The sequence below is a fragment of the Sphaerodactylus townsendi genome, linkage group LG01, assembly GCF_021028975.2.
Source record: "Sphaerodactylus townsendi isolate TG3544 linkage group LG01, MPM_Stown_v2.3, whole genome shotgun sequence".
Taxonomy (NCBI): Eukaryota; Metazoa; Chordata; class Lepidosauria; order Squamata; family Sphaerodactylidae; genus Sphaerodactylus; species Sphaerodactylus townsendi.
Genome location: NC_059425.1, coordinates 149,320,425 through 149,340,860, shown reverse-complemented (window position 1 = coordinate 149,340,860; position 20,436 = coordinate 149,320,425). Strand labels below are relative to the sequence as shown.

General features: G+C 41.5%; 2 protein-coding genes across 3 annotated transcripts in view; both read left to right on the top strand.

Annotated features, from left to right (window-relative positions):
* The window catches only part of LRRC1 (leucine rich repeat containing 1), a 462,254-nt gene that overhangs the window by 209,858 nt on the left and 231,960 nt on the right, over window positions 1–20,436 (top strand). The window lies entirely within an intron of this gene.
* TINAG (tubulointerstitial nephritis antigen) overlaps window positions 1–20,436 on the top strand; it is a 45,395-nt gene that overhangs the window by 15,257 nt on the left and 9,702 nt on the right. For both annotated transcript variants that reach the window (XM_048497131.1, XM_048497140.1), the window contains exons 4-9: window positions 1,888–2,002; window positions 3,589–3,712; window positions 6,083–6,233; window positions 9,027–9,204; window positions 11,000–11,045; window positions 15,106–15,229. In XM_048497131.1, the coding sequence (XP_048353088.1) occupies window positions 1,888–2,002; window positions 3,589–3,712; window positions 6,083–6,233; window positions 9,027–9,204; window positions 11,000–11,045; window positions 15,106–15,229 (738 nt within the window). The remainder of the gene's footprint in view (window positions 1–1,887; window positions 2,003–3,588; window positions 3,713–6,082; window positions 6,234–9,026; window positions 9,205–10,999; window positions 11,046–15,105; window positions 15,230–20,436) is intronic.

Below are 20,436 nucleotides of genomic sequence, written 5' to 3'. Positions count from 1 at the left end.
CAGGGAAAAGTAGGATACCCCTCCAAGTCCTTGCAAGCTCTGCACTTGCAACTGGGCCAGGCTCAGCTAGCACTGCACAACTTGGCTCAAGTTTTCCCAGGGAGGCGTTGCTCAGGTGAGGGAAAACTAAGGGGCAGATATAGTTTGGCTAGTGGGTGGAAAGGACAGAAAGAAGCAAAAAAAGAGAAGATGCTATGGAGGTTTTCAGCAAGGGGGAAGAGGAAATAGTGGAGTGGGAAATGGGAGTCTTTGCTGGTCACCCTTTGGACAGAAGCAACTTGTGAGCTAGAACACCCAGGGGTGGATATCCATGGCTATGGTCTCCTGTATCTTCTGTGACCTTTTATCTATATTTCCATGTACTACTAGATCACAAAGTTATATAAATTATACATGACTAACTTTTGACAAGGAAAGTGAGGCTGTTTCCACACGGGCAGAATACAGCGACCCAGGGACGCTAAAAACAGCATCCCTGGGGAGGGTTTCGCACGACCGCTGCATCGCAGCAGCGGCGGCCTCACAACCCCTGAGCGGCACGAAGCCGCTGTTTCTGAACCTCACTCCCTGGGTGAGGTTTTTCAGAAACAGCGGCTTCCAAATGCTGCCGTGCAAACAGCAGCGGCTGGAAGGTGCCATTCTCCCCCTTTCCCGAACGCCTTACCTGCCCTCCAACCTTCCAGTGCATCGCCCAGGCCTGGGGACACGCCCCCCTGCCCTGAGACTCCAGAGCTGTCGCGCAGGGCAGGGGGCGTGTCCCCAGGCCTGGGCAACGTGCCAGAAGGTCGGAGGGAAGGTAAGGCGTTTGGGCGATGGTGCAGCCTCCATGCAGGCTGCGCTGTCTTCCCTGCCCCTACCGGGACTGTTCGTGCAAACGGTCCCAGGGGGGTGCATCGGCATCATGTACACCGACCCACCCCCTGATCGTGGCGGTGTGGAAATGGCCTCAGTGTGGTATAGTGGCTAAGGTGTTTGCCTGGGACCTGGGAAAACCAGATTAGAATCCCCACTCAAGCCATGGGAACTTGCTGAGTGATCTTGGACCAATCACATACTCTCAGCCTTGATCCAGGCTAGTATTGGGATGGAAGACCTCCAAGGAATACTGGAGTAGTGTGGAGACAGGTAACTGCAAGCTACCTCTTAATGTCTCTTGCCTTAAGAACATCACAGGGTTGCCATGAGTCAGCTGTGACTCAATGATAAAAAAGACCCAAACAAACCTATGACAAGATAGTGCAGTGTATTATTCAACACGTGTTTGCTGAAAGGAGGGAAATTACAGTGAGTTTATGTGGGTGATAAAGCAATCACCCCCCTGCCTGCCACACTACTTCATAATTTTAAAGCAACAGATAAAAATAGAACATCAGAGTTCACAAAAGAAAGGAAATAAGAATGATAGAAATCTATTCTAGGTCAAAACAATATTTATGAGGCAATACATTAATTCTTTATTTTAAGAACATGACTCCAATGTGTATGTTTGCTTTTTTGCCCTGAACCAAATCAGTAGAAATGTGTGGGAAGCTAGTACTCTAGGACAGAACTTTCAATTCTATTCTCTACTCATTTGTTTATGTTTATGCCATTTAATCTACAAACTCTCATGGGATGGAGAGAGACATGGAGAGATGAGCAAGAAAATCCTTGGTAGGCCATATTGCACACATTTGCTACACCTTGGTAGCAGAAATTGCACACATTTCAAACTCAGTGATGAGGAAAGACATCTTTTTTGTATGGAAATTTATGTTAGTGAAACTATTAAAATTTTAAACCATATGTCAGGCAAGATCTGTGAACAGGGATAAACGTAAGAACATTTATAGTGTTGGAGCAGTACAACACTAACAGGCCTGCTTTATTTTTATATTTGTGAGGCAGATGGAAGGCAAGTAACTACAGCCAGTTTTGGAAAATGAGCCTGCAGGAAGGTTTCAGTTATCGTCTTGGCACATTTCCCCCGTCTCCTGCCCTACTGAACATGGCACCAGTTGCGGTTGGTTTCCATTTTTCAAATTTTTCAAACAGAAAATTACCTCAGCTGTTCAGGTATAGACGCTAAGGCAACCACTTACCAGTCACTTGCAAAAATAAAGTGCTGGACAGATGCTGCTTGCCTTAAGAACATCAGACCAGTATTTTTAATGATGACCATGGGGCTTTCCCCACTCACCTTTTGCTGCACGCTGCTCTCGCGCCCCCTCAGCGCGCGTCATTCCTGGCACGCTCTTGGGGTTCCCCATGACCCCACGCTCCGCAGGGTCGTCAAAAGGTGCCGTTTCTTCAGCGCCAGGAATGACGCGCGATGAGGTTGTGCAAGAGCGGCAGAGGCGGGGCAGCTGCGTGGTTGCCGCCCTTGCAAGTGGGGAGAGCCGCTGGACCCCACGCTACTTTCCTGGAGTAGCATGCAACAGAAGGTAAGTGGGGAAAGCCCCCATGACTTCCTATTTCTTTTAAGGAATCAAAGTATTACTCAAAAATCAGCCTGTCATTTACCACATCCCATCCATGAAAAGCGTTTCATTTTCTTCTGAAAGGTCCATTCCTGAGCCTTTCTGCTACTCCATTCCTGTGCCTGCTGAGATATGTTTAAAAGAATTCACAGAGTTTTCTTCTGTGTTTTGGTTTGTTGAATGTAATTATATTGCATAAATCCTTCCCAACTCAGGCCCAGATCTTCATGGGACATCACAGAAACTCTTCTTCATCTGCCCCATTGGGGAATAGGAGATCAATGTGCACCTCCCATTTTCCCATTCAACCCTTTCCAGCCCTCCACGAGGTCAAAAAGTAGAAACTGAGACTGCATTGGGATGCCACAATAAACTATGGTGTCATTGGATTCACGTTACTTGTAATATTAGAATCGGCATCAAACTGGGATTTCAAGCACTTGTTTACATTTGATTTATTAACTGCAATTCATGCTAATAGTAGTTTGATGTTGTGAATGAGTTCACAGTCTGTAGTGTAAAACTAGGGTGGATCCAAACATCCTCCAAGGTGTCTTCTTCCAGCCTAAGGAAACTTCCTTCAGCTGAAGTGGTTCTTTCTCCAATGGAGTGTAGGATAGTGGGGTAAGATCCTCCCCACTGACCCTCATGGCCAGCAGGCAATGCAAAAGGCAAGAAGCAGGTAAACAGGGTTTATGCACACCATGCTGACACTTAGTCTTTTGTTGCACAAACAAATGGTTTAAACAAAGCACAGCTTTGTCACAATGTCTGAAACCAACCTTTGTATGACAGGTGTTCACAGGCCCAGACACAACAATGGCCTTGTATGCTTCATGTGCATGTGTGCACTCAGTCACAAGGGCTACACCCTTTGGGGATTCCTCTGCTTGTGGGTATGGCGAATGAACAGAGGGATAGATCATACTCATATCTCACTCTAAACTAAAATGGATAAGGCCAGTGGTGGGATTCAGCCTATTCGCACCTATTCGGTAGAACTGGTAGCTAATTTTTTGTCTAGTTCAAAGAACTGATTGTAATCCTGCCACTGAGTCCTTTCGGAACCGGTTGTTAAATTATTTAAATCCTGCTACTGGATAAGGCATTTTCTCTTCGCTTTTTAAAGGGAAACTTGATGACAGAAACAGATTTTCCTGAACATTTTGTGGCCTGGCACGAATGGCCAGGGTGGATTCATGACCCTCTAGACCAAAAGAACTGTGCTGCATCCTGGGCTTTTTCAACCGCAAGTAATATATTGGTTTCATTATTTTTCATGTTCTCCTCAAAGAGGCCTGCCTTACTAAACCATCCACTAAAAGTTAACTTCTTGTTGCAATTTTTTTTAAAGGGTTAAGAGCTAGGATCAGTAATCTAGTATTTGGGGTTTTGCTTTATTTTACTCCAGAGAAAGTGATTTATGTGTTATTTTAAGGAATTCTAACTGGGAAGGCTTATGAGGGTTTTGAATATATGTACCAGCCTGTGTTAGACTCTGAGGGTGCTATCCATTAGCCAGTTCCATCTGAAAAGTATATGAAACTACCATTTAAGAAACATCTTTAGAACATCTAAGCTGACTGTGAACTGAAACTGAAGAAACTTATTAAGCATGTGCCTGAAAACCAAATACTGAATTTCTGTGCCAAAGCTCGTGTGTGTGTGTGTGTGTGTGTGTGTGTGTGTGTGTGTGTATCTTCTGCTTCATCTATTCCTCCTCTCCAAACTGAAAATTCCTTGCTTGATGTTCTATAGTTTTAATTTCCAACATCAGTTCAGTTCTTTACCATCTCATAGCTTTTTCAGTGAATGCTCATATATTTTTCCTGAAACCAATTGTTTGCAGGCATTTTATGGTCCAACTCTGGAACAGAGAGGTGAATGCCTTCTTGTAATTGATCCAGGCCACCTTCAAATTCATTTTTCAATTCTTGCAGTTCTCCATTATCATTTGTCTATCAGGAATTGATAGGAGTTGTACTCCTGCTCCTCCTTTTGTTCCCTTTTTGCTCCATCAGCAGGATGTTATTCATTTCCAAGAAGTCTATGACGTTATCTGCTATTATGATGGTGAGCAGTTTGAACATCGTAGGTAAGCATGTTTCCAGGTGTTTGTCTTTGGTCAGATCTTTCTGAATCAATTATGTCTTCCCATCAGTTAGCCATTCATCAATTTCATCATTTTGCATTGTTTCACTGAACTGCTTGGACATTGTCGGGTGTAAACTGGTGAAGTATTTGAGCCAGAATTCATGCAGTTAATCATGTTCAGGTGACATCCAAATTTTCACTTTCACTTTAATTTTTTTTATCATATCAGATATTATTTCCAGTTCTTGCACTTGTTTTTTGCCAGCATCTTTCTTAAAATCTTTTATATATTGAGCCTTTTTGTTGTAATCCTTCTGGATCTTTCCAAAACTGAAATATTGCATTTTTCTCCATTTCTTTTTTACTTTTGATATTGTTATTTGTGTTGAGGCTTGGTAGAAACACCTTTGATCTGATCGAAACTGCTGAATTTTCTTGTACTGAATCCTCCTCCTTCCAACAGCCTCAGGGAAGCTTCCAACATAAAAAATACAATAAAATCAACAATTATTAAAACAAAAAATCCTTAACTAACCTAGAAGACTAAAACTCATGGTACAATAAATATAAAAAAAAATAGGAGGGGAAAGGATAGGAAAAGAGAGGGAGAGCAATAGTTGGTAAACCACAGCTGCCTCAACTATAGGCCTAGTGGAACAGCCCCCAAGTAGCTGGCTAAATTATCTGGGGCAGTATCTGGCTGTTCAGTCATCAATAGTTACAGTTGGGTGTCATCAGCATACTAGTACTCTTGTTATTTACAGAAATTTGTATGTTGGTCTAGATTTTTATTTATGAATAAAAGCCTTTGTATCCTTTGTACCTTTCCTATTGATTTGAAGCAGCTTGGATGTAATAATTAATGAATTGGGGATTAACATCAAGTAAAATCAACTCCCCAAATCCCTCTCCCAAAAATGCCCCCATCAAAACCCTGGCAAAGAACCAAGGCCAAGGCTTAGACCAAGTGACTTATTTTAGTAGCATAATGGTTTGGCATAGAATAGTTTGTTGGAGAAGGTATTCTTTGGCCTCCCAGAGAAAAACAGTACCAAGCAGCACCTCAGAGGACCGACCTTCCTTCCTTCCTTCCTTCCTTCCTTCCTTCCTGCCTGCCTGCCTGCCTGCCTGCCTGCCTGCCTGCCTGCCTGCCTGCCTTGCCTGCGGCTACATAAGCAAAGGGAAAACATTTTGGTTCACCAAGCAGAGGGGAAGAAATGCCAGATGTTGCACATTATCCCTCTTAGCAAGGAAGGAGGACTGGTTTTCTCTTTTTAATTTTAAATGTTAACACAATTATAAACTACCCTTCATGAGGGGGTTAAGATATTAAGCACACACACAAAAGTTCCCAAGGAACGGAAATGTGGGCTTTTGTCAGGATTACTTTTGGGAATGGATATGCAAGAATATCAGAACAGATGGTTCCAGGATCACCCCCTGTTATATCCTTTCCTTCTTCAATGTGAAACTTAAGGCTGCAGCATTCATGAACAGGTCTCATTATATCTTCATTTCCCATAAAACAGGTGTTGGCGCAGATCGAATGGCAATTCATTCTGAAGGCCGTTTCACAGACAACCTCTCCCCTCAAAATCTGATCTCTTGTGACACCAGGAATCAACACGGATGTAAAGGAGGCAGCCTAAATGATGCCTGGTCTTATTTAAAAAATTATGGGTAAATATATACATTTCTATATTATTTACAATCATTCTTAAAGCTAATAATTTCAAAAGCAAGAAAAACAAACCAGTGCAAGCAAGATCAAGTCTACAGTTAAGTACAAGTAAAATCATGGAAAGCTGTTACTTAAATGCAGGTATACAAAACTAATGTAATCAGAGACATGGCAGCAATATAAAACTGGCAAAACAAAACAATGACATTTGATATCTATAATATATCTATTATATAAGCAGTAGCTATTTGCATACCCTCATATGTGGCATTTGTATTATACAGACCAGGGTTATCCATGGACACACTGATGACACACACATTGTCTTGACTTAGGGCCAAAAGGGGAGGGATGAACATCATAGATCTCTCTTAGCCAGTGAAAGGTAAGGTGCACATATATTCAGTCCTAGTTTGGATCATAACAACATGGGTAGAGAAGAGGAGATTTAACTTTTCAACCACTATTTAGTTTGCTAATCAAAACCGGGATTTCCATGCTACCAATGCAATTTTAAAGAGGAAAAAAAATGTCCTTAAAACACTGTTTTTTTTTTCATTTAAAAGCTAATAACAAACCAGGAAGCTTTCTCCCCTTCCTATTAACTCTAAACTGAATCATGGGTGCGCACCCAAGCCAATTTACCTTTTATAGACTGAGATCTGTGAGTTTCATCACACCTGTTTTGGATTTTAGTGTTTGATCCGTCAAGTGGAAGGTGGTCCTCTCCCTTCCCCTCTCAATCTCTGCCCCCTTGTGGTGTTGGTAAGCTAAAGATTATAAGGTGATACTTAGAGTCCAAGCTTAATAAATGTCTTGACAGAAAACAATTTTTTGCTCCTTCCAATTCTGTAAGATTCCTTATAAACTTGAGAATCCTTATTGATAAATTGTTCAAATATGCCTTGGGGCATGTTACAGTCATCAGCTTAGGACTCACTAATAACTGGCATAAGAAAATTTGAAATTAGCTTTTAAACAAACTCGGTTTTCCCCTTGCAGCTGAGTGCATGTGCTTGGGCAAAGTGGAGTTTGCTTACTAATACCTATGGGGGGCTTTAAACCCCTGTTTATCCAAGCATCTCCTTTTGGATACTGTGGACAACTGGAGTTTGAAAGCTGAAAGTTTTTGATTGTACGTGCTAAAGGAGGCAGGAGGTCCCTGCTGAGAGTGTGAGTAGGACAAATTGTGTTTCTGCCTGTTGTGACAAACTGGAATTTAGCTGCAGTTGAACTGTGACATATGAACGTGAGGTGAAATCCTCTTCAAAATCCACATGAAGCACATATTCCTACTGTTATACAGATTATCTGCTATATTTTTTCTCTCTGTGTCTCTCCATCTACCAACTCCCTTCATCCAGGAAAAAGATAACTTTTCCTTCAAGAGCAAAATACTTCCATAAAATTTAGATATATTGTCAAGGTGCTTATAAGAATATGGAGAAAAATGTATCAGCAAATCAGGTGGATTATTCCCTCCATCTTTATCTGGGAAATAATAGGCTGCAGCATTTTTACCAGCATTTATTATCAAATCTTGTGATAGTGACAAAAGTTCATGATGCTGGTAATTATCTGTGATGATTTGCCAAGTATTGATTGAACAATAAAACTGATTTTCCAAGAAGAATTTTGCTTGCTTGCTCGTTGTTGTTCAAATGGTTTATTTGATAGGTGATTAAAGTGGAATATTAAGTTCCTGGGAGATGGCAGTAGTTAATGTAGTACTTGATTTGACATTACAAAGGTAGACCAACAACAACAGATGACGGTAAATGGAAGAACGTCTTAGTATCTAAATATATTAAGACAATTTGGAGGGTCACAAAGAATCACTGGGGAAAAGAGAATAAACAATTAGGAAATTTTCCTGACCCTGTCTCTCCATCTAAGATACTCTCTAATCTAATGGATATGAGCAGAACAGTACATTTCTGTTTTTCCTTCCCCCTTCCTTTTAAATTATATTAAATTGTCTGCAATATGCTGTACCCCATCGTAAGAAGGAAGTTGAGTGTGAGGAATCAGCTATGATGAAGAGAGGGATTTCCCCCTGCAGAAGGATTTCCTCCTGCCAGTATTGTTGGTCCTCACTTGTATTTGTGTAAAGCTAACCTCATTTCACTGGCCTATTGATAGGTACTTCACCATGAAATTCAGTATTAGCAGAAGAGGAGTACTAGTTTAGATTTATACCCCCCCCCCTTCACTCCTGTAAGGCATCTCAAAGTGGCTTACAAACTCCTCTTCTTCCTCTCTTCACTACAGATACCTTGTAAGGCAGGTGGGGTTGAGAGAGAGCTCAAAGAACTGAGACTAGTTCAAGATCACACGGCAGGCTTCATGTGTAGGAGCAGAGAACAAATCCACTTCACTAGATAAGAGTCCATTACTCACATGGAGAACTGGGGAATCAACCCAGTTCTCCAGGTTAGAGTTCATTGCTCTTAACTGCTACACCATGCTGGGTCTCAGGAATTATACAGTTCTGCCTACAATGATCTTATTTAACACTATTTTTGTTCTTGGATAAGATAAATTATGGCGGCAAAAGCCCAATCCATTGAACTTCAAGGAGATCCTTTAATCATAAGTGACTTGTGGACTTACAATATAGTTTGTGTTGAACAAAAGTAGGCAAAATCACCTCTAAACTGATCTGAAATGGCCATTGTGTAACAGTTGCTGTCATTAGGTTCATGCTCATGTTAATCATGTCATTAGGTTCAATAGTTCATGTTAATTTAGAACAACCTTTTAAAATAGAGTTTGTTATTTTATTGAAACAGGCTGGTGTCTCATGCTTGTTACCCATTATTCTGGAGCCACCATCCCCATGATACTTGTGCCATTTCAAGTATTATTGATACAGAAGGAAAAAGACATGCCATACAGCCATGTCCAAATAACGTGGAGCCATCCAATCGACTTTATCAATGTAGTTCTCCTTACAGGATCTCCTCAAGGGTAAGTTGAAAAACTGAGGTTCAGGTTTTCAGATCCATTCATTTACTTTTTTTCTGTTTGTCATTTTATGACACACTAGCGGGGCCCGGCCACGCGTTGCTGTGGCAATTGTCCTTCTCATCACAGCCCGCAACCCACACAGGTCCAATGATCCGCAGCATAGCCTTTTGGGGTGGTCAAATGGAATCCCTCTTTCCCTTTTCAATTCACATTGTTATATGGTGGTGTCTTTTTTTTGGTATAAGGTAACCCTTTCCATTCCACAACGGAACTGTCCAGAGTGCGAATCCCACTGTCCATGAGGCTGGTTGACACGCATAGTCCTGGCTTGGGTAAGGCAGAACTGGGGCAAAGAGGCTATCCCAGTCAGGCAGCAGAGGCAGGGTGATCAGGCGCTCAGATCGAGGCCAGCTCCCTGGGTTCTTAAAGGGCCATGTGCAAAAGAAGTGAAGCCAGTAGTGTTGGTTCGCCCCCACCCCGCAGATTTTCTTAGAAGAAAAAGGCAAACTCTAGCTCGCTTTTAGTAAAAGAGAGCTGTGGCGAATATGGGTGAGGAAGTGGGTAAGTGGTGGTTGGATGTGAGGGAGGGCAGAGTGAGGTGTGTGAGGATGAGCTGGATGTGTATTGTGTGGTAGCAGTGGGTGAGGCACAGAGAGTGAAAGTTACCTGCATGTGTGTGTAGGGGGGAAACCCCACTTGACGTCTCACATGGCAAAGTGTGTATGTGTTTCACTTCCACTCATATTACCTAACAGTATTACCTATTTACCATTTTCACTGCTCATCCCTGCCCATCTGCACGAACATTCTAAGCCCTCAGGCCACAGACAGACATGCTGCACGAACATTCTAAGGGTGACAGTTAAACAGAGGCAGCTTCATGGCCTGATGCGCCAGGAAAAAGACATTTTACCTGGCTCAGGTATGGACTTTCGGCGATTTGAAGATCCAATTACCTGCCCAGAACAGGGAGGAACGTCATGTGAAAATTTGGGGGCAATCCGTCCAGCCGTTTCAACGTTAGGGCGTAACTAACAAAGTCACTGCAGCTTTTTATACATATAGATAGATTGGTAGCCTTGCTGTTTCTTTCCACCTAAGGCAGGTGGGTGTGTAAAGTGCCATCAATTTGCAGCCAACTTATGACGACCCTGTAGGATTTTCAAGAGATGTTCAGAGTTTGCCACTGGCTGCCTCTGTGTGAGATAGTTCTAAGAGAACTGTGACTGACCCAAGGTCACCCACGAAGCTTCAAGTGGAGAATTGAACCCAGTTCTCCAGATTAACCACTATGCCACTCTATCTGTTTAGAAGAGTAGATTAACTGTTTGGCTTTGAATGCCCAATTGATCAATATTTACTGTGAAATTCTGCAAAATGACTCATATTTGCTTCATGCTGATCCTTCATAAGTAGTATTTAGTTGTGGATTATCTTAAGAAACTGGATCAATGTTAGAGTTATGCACAGCATAAAAGTGATAATTATATTGGTGTATTACTGATTTTATGATATATGTTGAACATCCGACACTAGATCAGAAACATTTTCTCCATTATACTTGCCTTTAGTTCCGTGATTACCTTCTGCTAGTCTGGCACATTTTTGTGTGATGTTGATTGGCATACCAGCTGGAACACCTAATTCTGATTTGCTGGCACAGTTTTAAATCCAAGCCATTTATACAATGATTAAACATTAACATGCTGTAACATTATTGCACCTAACATATTGTATATGTTCAGAAAAATGTACGCCAAAACAAAGTAAATAATTTCTTTCCCCTCATTTTTAGGAGACTGACATCATGGGAGAAATTAAAGAAAATGGGCCAGTGCAAGGTAAAGGGTAAAAATTGCCCTTATTGTCCCAATTTCAGAGAAAATTCTGCACACATTTTTCTGCTTTTTTATAGTTTTTTCCCATCATTTTTATGATTGGAACTGGTGTCCCTCATCTGATATTATCTTCCCCAGAACATTTGGAAATGTCCATGCCTTTTAGGATTCCCATTTTCACATGAGGAGGGACCATGGCTTAGTGGAAGAGCCGCTGCTTTGCATGCAGAAAGTTCCAGGTTCCATTCCTGGCATCTCTAGTTAAAAGAACCAGGCAGCAGGAGATACGGAAGACATCTGTCAGAGACCTGGGAGAACCACTGTCAGTCTGAGTAGACAGTAGTGACATGGATGGACCAAGTATCTGATTCAGTATAAGGCAGCTATATATGTGTTAATGGGACTGTACTTATGTACACCTTCCCTAGCATCAGTACCTCATCTGACTCCTTTCAACTTTTGTACTTCAGCATCCTTGGAACAATGTGTCTTCCTTCCAATAGTCTTTGATCAGGGATTCTTTTCTATATGAAACAATATCACCTTGATTCTTCTGTACATTTCTCACGTAGGCAAAAAGCAGCTCCAGGGGACATTCATTTTATGAGCTTATTACTTACAGACCATGCTCTCAAAACATCTGCCTGACAGTTTCCAAATAAAAAAATCACACAAGATAATAAAAACAAAGGATCTATTAAAAACCCACAAAGCAACACAGAACAGAATAAGACAACATTGATAAAATGATCTGTTAATTCTGATTTATTCCAGGTATTCCTTTTGTTCTCGTCATTTGTTGACTTTTTCCATTGCCCCTTGCTGTTTCATAAACCAAAGTGCTAAATGGGCTGTGCAAAAACAAATAGGTAACTGGAAGTGACTACGTCAATGACTGCAGTGGGTCATGTTGAAGGTCCACAGATTGACAGGGCCTTCAACATCTGCAATTGGGAAAGCACTATGAGGCACAAGAGTTTATTCTCCATAAATAAGAGTTTATTCTCCATAAATTCAGTCCAGTCTGAATCCCCCTACTTCAAGAGCTGCTATTAACATATGCAAATGCTCAGGGATGTAGGTATAGATTTTTTTTATTGGGGGGGGGGGGGTTCCAGGGGTGTGGTGTTGAAAGTGATGTTGTTTTGGGATGGATTATCCCCCACCCTGAAACAGCATCACTTTCAATGTTTAAACTGGGGACTTCAGATCCTCCCTTTAAATCTATGCCAAAAGGGGTGGATTTAAAAGAAGAATCTGGGAAAATTTGGGGGGTGCCTGCTGTCAGGGGTGAAATAGTTAAGCTAGCAGCACCAAACTTTCAAGGCATCATTAGGATGCTCTCCTAATAACATCACTCAGGTTTGGTGAAGTTTGGTTCAGGGGGTCCAAAGTTATGGATCCTCAAATGTGTAGTCCTCATCTTCTATTAGTTCCCATTGGAAACAATGGGGGAGGGGCAACCCCTTTGGGAGTCCACAGCTTTGGTCCCCCAGGACCAAACTTCACAAAACCTGGGTGGTATCAGTAAGAGACTAATCTGATGATACCTCCCAGGTTTGGTGAAGTTCGGTTCTGGGAGTCCAAAGTTATGCAGCAGCAAGCCTTTATTGGCATAGACAACTGTACAATAGTAAAAAACTGATTAAAAAAACATATACAGTACAGGAAATAAATGTTAAGTGGAAGGAAATCTACTGGCATTTAGTAATTTCCAGAAGAAAGTCTGCCACTATCGTACGGAGAGAAGGATCAGGATTGTCCAGCAAGTAGTGTAATCTAAATAGATCGGGAAGATCGGGTAAATGTAAAGGAGTAAGATTCACATACTTGGATCTGATTTCCTTGAATCTGAAACTGTGTAGTAATTGGTGGGCCAGAGATTCAACTGAGCAATCATTACACGGGCACAATCTATTAGCCTTTTCTTGCTTGTTAAATCTGCCATGTAACAAAGCAGAAGGCATAACATTAAACCTGGCGAGCATTGTGGCTCTCCTTTGAGCAGGGATTATTAAGCAATACAGGTAGTGTGCCAAGTGGCCCTGTTCAAATGGGAGAGAAAAATACAGGGGGAACACGTTTTCTTGGCTGTGGTGATTAGGGTAGAGAACTCTCTATCCAATAGTTGACCTTTTAATTTTCTATAAGCTTTTGAGTAGGACAAAGGGCAAAGTGAATCCACTGACAGTCCAATAGAAGCCATTTTTTCTTTGATTATGGAAAACCAGGGGTTGGAATGGGTGTCAGAGAGCAGACGGTGGACCAGGGAATTACAGTCCAAGAGAAAATGAATTTGCAGCCAGAATCTAAAAGCCCTCAGCCAAGCTGCTGATTCCAAGGAGTTTTGACTCCAGACAAAGGGTTGCACAGGGCACACAATTTGGGAGTCCAGTTATTGTATGAAAAAAATTGGATTGAAGGGAATTCAAGGAGTGGTTAATACCTTGAATCCAAATTGGGTCTCCGTAAAGCAATCTCGAGGCGACTTTGGCATTCAAAAATTTGAGGGTAGGAGGGATAAAGGAATGGCCACAGCTATAAAAGAAACGTAGTAATGCTGACATACTGTTAGATGTATCTAGGAGAGTGGCCTTCCTATGGGTTGCCAATGAAAGGTTATAGGGGAATGAAAGGCCAAGGGTATCAAATTTCAGGGTATCTTCATGAGCGCCTATTGATGATACCACCCAGGTTTGGTGAAGTTTGGTTCAGGGGGTCCAAAGTTATGGATCCTCAAAGGTGTAGCCCCTATCTTCTATTAGCTCCCATTGGAAACAATTGGGGATGGGGCACTCCCTTTGGGAGTCCATAACTTTGAACTCCCTGAACCAAACCTCACCAAACCTGGCTAGTACCATCAGGAGAGTCTCCTAAAACATCCCTGAAATTTTGGTGCTTCTAGCCTAAAAACTGCGCCCCCTGCAGGCCAAAAACCAAAAAATACTAAAAAATTCAAAAAAAACCCCAAACGGGAGGTGGAGCTTCGGACATGTAAGGGGGTGGTGGTGGTTTGAACCCGAGAAAAAATCCCCTTACCTACGTCCTTGCAAATGCTTTGAAGATCCATTTATTGAGTGGCTAACTTGACTATGGCTCTATTCAGACATTGTGCCGAGCCATGATTTAATGAAACTAAATGTGGTTCGTGTGATTGTCTGGATGTAAGCAATTATTTAAATTGTTGGATGGAGTGCATCAGACTAAAATCTGAAGCCAAGATCTGAAGCTGTTTTTGCATGATGTTTGAATGCACACATCCTGGCTTGTTCTTCATCCCAGGTTACAAACAATAGAAAATAAAGCCAACATTTGTTGAGGCAAACTGCCATTTGAGTCATTGTCTGTGAAATGAAACCTGCCTTCACAAATTAACCGAAATTAAAATAAATCACAGTTTTGTATGAAATGTTTAGACAATGGAAATGTAAAAGATGAAAAGGAAAAGTAACAAAATCAACTCTGGGCAAAACTTGATGTGATTATGGGTTTCTGATTGGATCACCTACCATGTTGCATAATCATTGTCCCTAAGTTGAGTCATGATTACAGTGTTTGGGGGAAGTTGTATGATTATCTTCTGCACTGGGTTCCAGAACCAAAAAATTGGACCCTGAAAGGTGGCATAAAAATGTTGTAAACAAACAAATACATAAGGGGGATTTGATTATGGATTCCAAGATCACATCTACTTTGGCTTTGAGATGGAAGTAGATACAATGGGTGCATGAAACTGTGCAAAACAGTATAAGGAGAAGATAGGTGCAATATAGGATGGCATTAGGGAGAACAAGCAAAAGTACATTATATATTAATATGACTTTTGGCTTTTATATTGTAATAATATTGAATTATGAATAATAAAGTTGAACTGAACTGATATGAAATTTGCTTAGGACTAATGGTGACAATTTACATCGATTTATTATTGCTTATGTTTAATGTTAGAGTCATTATACTTTTTGCTAACCAGTGTTCTGCATAGTTAAATGATAACACAGTAATTAAAAACATTTGACAGAACAGTAAAAAAATTACCAGCTTTGCTTCTTTTTGTGTTTAGCTGTCATGCAAGTACATCATGATTTCTTCCTTTACAAAAGTGGGATTTATAAGTGCAGTGGGAATGCAGCAGGCCCACCACAGCTTGATCATCAGAGTAAAACTCATTCTGTCAAAATCGTTGGGTAAGTAAAATCATGGGCATTTTTTACTTTAACCTTTTCATAATCCATAATGGACAAGTAACTGAGGAACCGAAGGAACCGAAGGAACTCTATTGGTAACTTCACTGTTGCTATTATGGTTGGAGAGGAAACTTTGAGATCCAAAATGGTTTCTTGTCATCTTAACTTAAATTCCAGGTAAAGTCTCTTAGATATCATTTGCATGGAAAATGCTTTCTCAGTCTGATGCCTTGTTGGGTGTGTGTGTGTGTGTGTGTGTGTGTGTGTGTGTGTGTGTGTGTGTGTGTGTGTGTGTGTGTGTGTGTGTGTGTGTGGCGGCGCCAGTCTGACTGTACAAGGTTTGACAGAGCAGTGTTCTGACAAGCTTAAATATTTATATGATAAATCTAGTAGGAGGAAGATGTGTACATACATACATATACACAATGTGTGTCAAAATTCTTTGAAAATTCTTTAAAATAATCAAATCTTCACAATTCTTTTTCTAAGTATGCCTGGAAAAACTAAGTCACACTAATTTCTTTGCAAACTTTTTAAAAGAATGCCTGGAAAAATAAAGTCACACTCTTCCTTCTCCCCTTCCAAATAAACACAACCTTGTGAGGAATGGAAGGTGGGGGTGAAGAGAGACTATCAGCAGAGGAGTATCACTTTCTGCCAGGTTGCATGGAATTGTTGGTTTTCTGGACTCTCACAATTCAATATATTTACTCCACAAAAAATAACGAAAACTACGCCTTACATACCTCAATAGGAACTGACACTCCTGATCTGTTAAGAAGAAAACTAAAAACCCTTTCCTTCACCCAGCTGCTTTTTCTGTCACTGGTTCTCTGTTCCTTCACAATGGCAAGTTTGCTCAGGTGGGGGAGGAAACAGGCAAAGAGTTGGCAGGTGGCAGTGACTATGGAAATTTCAGTCATCCTTCAGTCCTCCAAACCTTCAATCATCCAAACAAATTATCTTGCTTTGTTTGTTGAGGTCTAGGCTGTTTGTTGACACACAAGTAAATTTGTTGTGGGGGATTCTGATGTACGCCCATGTAGTCCAATTACAATTCAGTTTTGATGGTTAAATCCACTGTCAGCAGCACCGCTAGTGCTTCCATCATGACTGAGACAGCTTTGTTCGTACAACTCTTATGCGTTCATCTTTATATATTATTTATATACAAAATTTATGTTCCACCTTTCTGCTTTGATTAATTAGGGACACCAAAGCATCCGTAACAGATTTAAAACATAGATAATAAAAACATACCATAACATCTATTAAAACCAAACAACAACATATTATTAAAACATCAAGCTACACTACACAGATATTCCAATAAAATATACCTACATAAAAGCAACATAGGGCAAGAAAAAGGGATCATGGGGAATGCCAGGTGAAACAAAAGGTCTTCACCTGCTGCCAGATGATGGCAACAGAAGGGGATGGGCAAGTCTGTCTACGGAAAGAGTTCTAGAGTTTTGGTGCCATGACCAAGAAGGCTCTCTCCCCAGGTTGCCACCAGCCCAGTTTCAGAAGGCAGGGGAACCTGAAGTAGGACCTTGGAATATGTTTGTATGGTCAGGTAGGTTCATAAGGGAGTAGGCAGTCAATCAGGCATACTAGTCTCAAGCCAAATAATACTTTAAAGGTCAAGCCCAGCATCTTGAATATTGCCTGGAAACAGAAAAGCCAGTGTAGAGCGTTTTCCCACTTACTCATAGCCCCCTATGCCACACGCTACTCTCAGCGCGTGTCATTTCTGGCATGCGCCCGGCCTTCCCCAAGACCCCGTGTTCTGCGCGGGGTCATCAAAAGGTGCCGTTTTGCAGAGCGCCAGGAATGATGCGCGCTGAGGGGGCGCGACAGCGTTGTAGTGGGGAGTGCCAGGGGACCCGGCTACAGTAGCGCAGGGCAGAAGGTAAGTGGGAAAACGCCCATAGATGAGCCAAGAATGAAGTGATATAAGTTTTATACAACCACCAGAATGCAAGCATGAGCTCTGTTTGCATACAAGCTATGCATGTAGGTTTTATCCCTGTGATTGGTTACTGCATCTGATAACAAGGAAAGGAGTCAGAATGTGTATAGTGGTTATACATGTATGTGACCTATCCAGGGTAGACAGAAACAGAACACTGATTTCCTCTCCCGCTCTGCATGTACTCACTCTACCTTGTGTATGTTATCTGTAAAAGGCTACTGAAGCCATTGGTCCATCTAGCTCAGTACTGTCTTCTCAGAAAGCAGTAGATTTCTAATGAAAAGGCTTTCACAATGCCTGCTACCTGAGAAATGCCTGGGGTTGAACTGGGGGAGGGGACCTTCTGCAGGAAAGCTTTATCTCAGTCCCATTTCATTTGGGCAAGACCTTCTATGTACGTAAGTTTCTGCTGTCAGTAGTAAATTCCAGTGGGGTAATTATTACATGTCCCTTTTGCAGACAAATATTGGAGAACTAACATTTCTATGGACTTCCACATGTTGCAGTTAGTGCACTTAGAGCCCCACAGAAGGGGAAATATGGCCCCCAGGGCCTTTTCTACTCAGCAGCTGAATTGGGCCCTGACACACTTAGAGAAATTAGGTCTCTGATGTCTTGTCTATCTGCAAAATCACATAGTTGGATCAGAGAAACCCGAACTCACCTTTTGTCAAAGGTAACATGCAGTTTGGCCCTGAGACAGTTTGTTATAGCAACGCACGAACCTTCAAAGTTTTATGGTTGCACTTAAGTTTTTGTGGACTCAGGTCTACAGGATTAGTGTTATCAGGTTCCCCTTGGCCACTGTCAGGAGATGGGTGGGGTGGGGGGAAACGGGATGACAGAGTTGTCAGATTCAGATCGTTATCTGTTTACCTAAACTCTTGATGTTGATAGTGCTGGTAAGACTGATTGGCTACTTAATCCAATTAAATCTGCATTTCATCATTTTTAATGGAAAGGTATATTCCCCTTTTTTCCTGTGAGGATTCTTCTGCCAGTAAATAGATAAATAGGCTAAATAAATGCTGCAAACGTAATTGACATTTTCAATGATAGGAGGTTAAATAGAGCTTGGCAGATCATTAAACAGACCATGAAATATTAAATTTTACAGCATTAAGTTAAAATACATTTTAATGCAGTTATTCTTCTTTACATTTCCACTGTAATAGTTCAACAAAACCTGCTGCAGTGTTTCATTTCTAATTTATGAAAATGGAGATCCAATTCTGAAGGTAATCCTGTCTGTCCTCTTTAGCTATTGAGGAGGGTTGTGCTCTTGCAGCAAAAATAGCCTTGTGGGCAAGGGCAAGCAGAATAGAAGAGTGCATCATCACGCTTATTTGCTTTCAACTTCTCTTACAACAGTATTTTTAGATGCAAAATTGCAGTTGAGGGATGGAGCCACTCTTGTGCATCTTTGAATGCAAGTGCTGGTGACTTTGCCACCCCATCATCCTAAAATGTACGAATGCCCTGCTGGATCAAGCTGGAGGTCCATCCGATCAGAATCCTGTCATCCAGACTCTTCGGCCTTCCTTCTTGGGGAAAGTGCTCCAACTCCACTAATTATCTTGATTGCTTTCTGCTCCGCTTTTCCCAGCTCTGCAATGTCCGTTTTGAACTGTACACAGCATTCCAAAGGAGGCCTCACCATAGACAGGGATATTATAATATCAGCAGTTTTATTTTCAGTCCCTTTTCCTAATAATTCCCAACCAAGAGTTTGCCTTTTTCATGGCTGCAGAACATTGAGTTGACTTTTTCATTGAGCTAACTATTATGACCCCAAATTGTGCTCCACTCTCAGTCTCAGCAAAGGCAGACCTCATTAATCTATCCTTGAAGTTGAGATTTATGCATCACCTTACACTCACCAACATTGACCTTCAACGTCAATAAGTCAATGCCATCTGCAAGTAGGGTCACGTTACTGTTCACTCCCATCACAGAGACTGCCATTTAGTCCTATTCTCTGTCCTAAGCTCTCAGGTGGGAGTGGGAGAGGCAAGTTTTACTGATAGTTGTTCAATGTACCATAAATGCTTTTTTATCAAACTTATGTGTTTAATAGTGCTCAGAATGGTGGTTCTGATGAAGTCTGCACTTAAAATTGATTCTTTAACGCTCATAGACATTCGGGACTATTTTCACCTGAAGAAACATGAAACTTTCACTTACTCTGCACCATGATTGACTGCAGTTAGAGCTGTTGGTGGAAAAGTGTATACCCAGCTCCCTCAGTCTCTATTTTTGCTGTCTGTAGGGGTTTTTGTGAAGTGATTGTGAAAAGTGCTAGTAGCATCTACTATTGTCCTAGAGCAGTGGTGGCGAACCTATGGCACGGGTGCCAGAGGTGGCACTCAGAGCCCTCTCTGTGGGCACGTGGAAACAGAGTTGTCCCCCCCACGCACATCTAGGCTGGTCTGAGCCACTGGGCTCGATTATTAGCATTAAACTTAAGACCTAGTTTTGGGGAAGCAGTGTAGATAACCCTGTTAAGCGCTGTTAAGCCCCACTGATTTTCATGTGAAGAACTAAAGCATGATCGTTTACCTGGGAGTAAGCTTGGTTGCTGGCAATGGGGCTTGCTTCTGAGTAAACCCTCCTAAGGTCGTGATTCACCTGTTGGAAGAGTTGCATGATTGCTTCAAAGCAAAACCACCGACTACCACCAAGCTTACTCCCAAGTAATGCACATCTTGGAGTCAACTGTTTTTTCTAAACTAAAACCTCAGTATTCAGGTTAAATTGCCGTGTTGGCACTTTGCGATAAATGAGTGGGTTTTGGGTTGCAATTTGGGCACTCAGTCTCAAAAAGGTTCGTCATCACTGTCCTAGAACCCTACCCTGCAATTCTGCCAGCAGCAAAATGTGTGCATTTTTATATTAATATGCTCTTTCCCTGCTGCACTTGCTAAAGTGGGTGTTTATGGCTGACATATCCCCTCAGCTTGAATACTCAGAGTCAAATGCTGAAAGGAACAAGGTCAGGAACACTGATTCCTACAGAAATATAACAATTCAAAGAAGGTCCTTATTATTGTAATAGTAGTAGTAGTAGTAGTAGTAGTAGTAGTAGTAGTAGTAGTAGTAGTAGTATGCTTTCCTAAGCAGAAAAAATGCTGGAGAATTGTAGAGATGCTGTTGGTTATAGTTGTACATCTCCTTCCTTTGCAATAGCGTAAGTGAAAACAAATATTTCAGCTCCTGTAGTGATGTTATT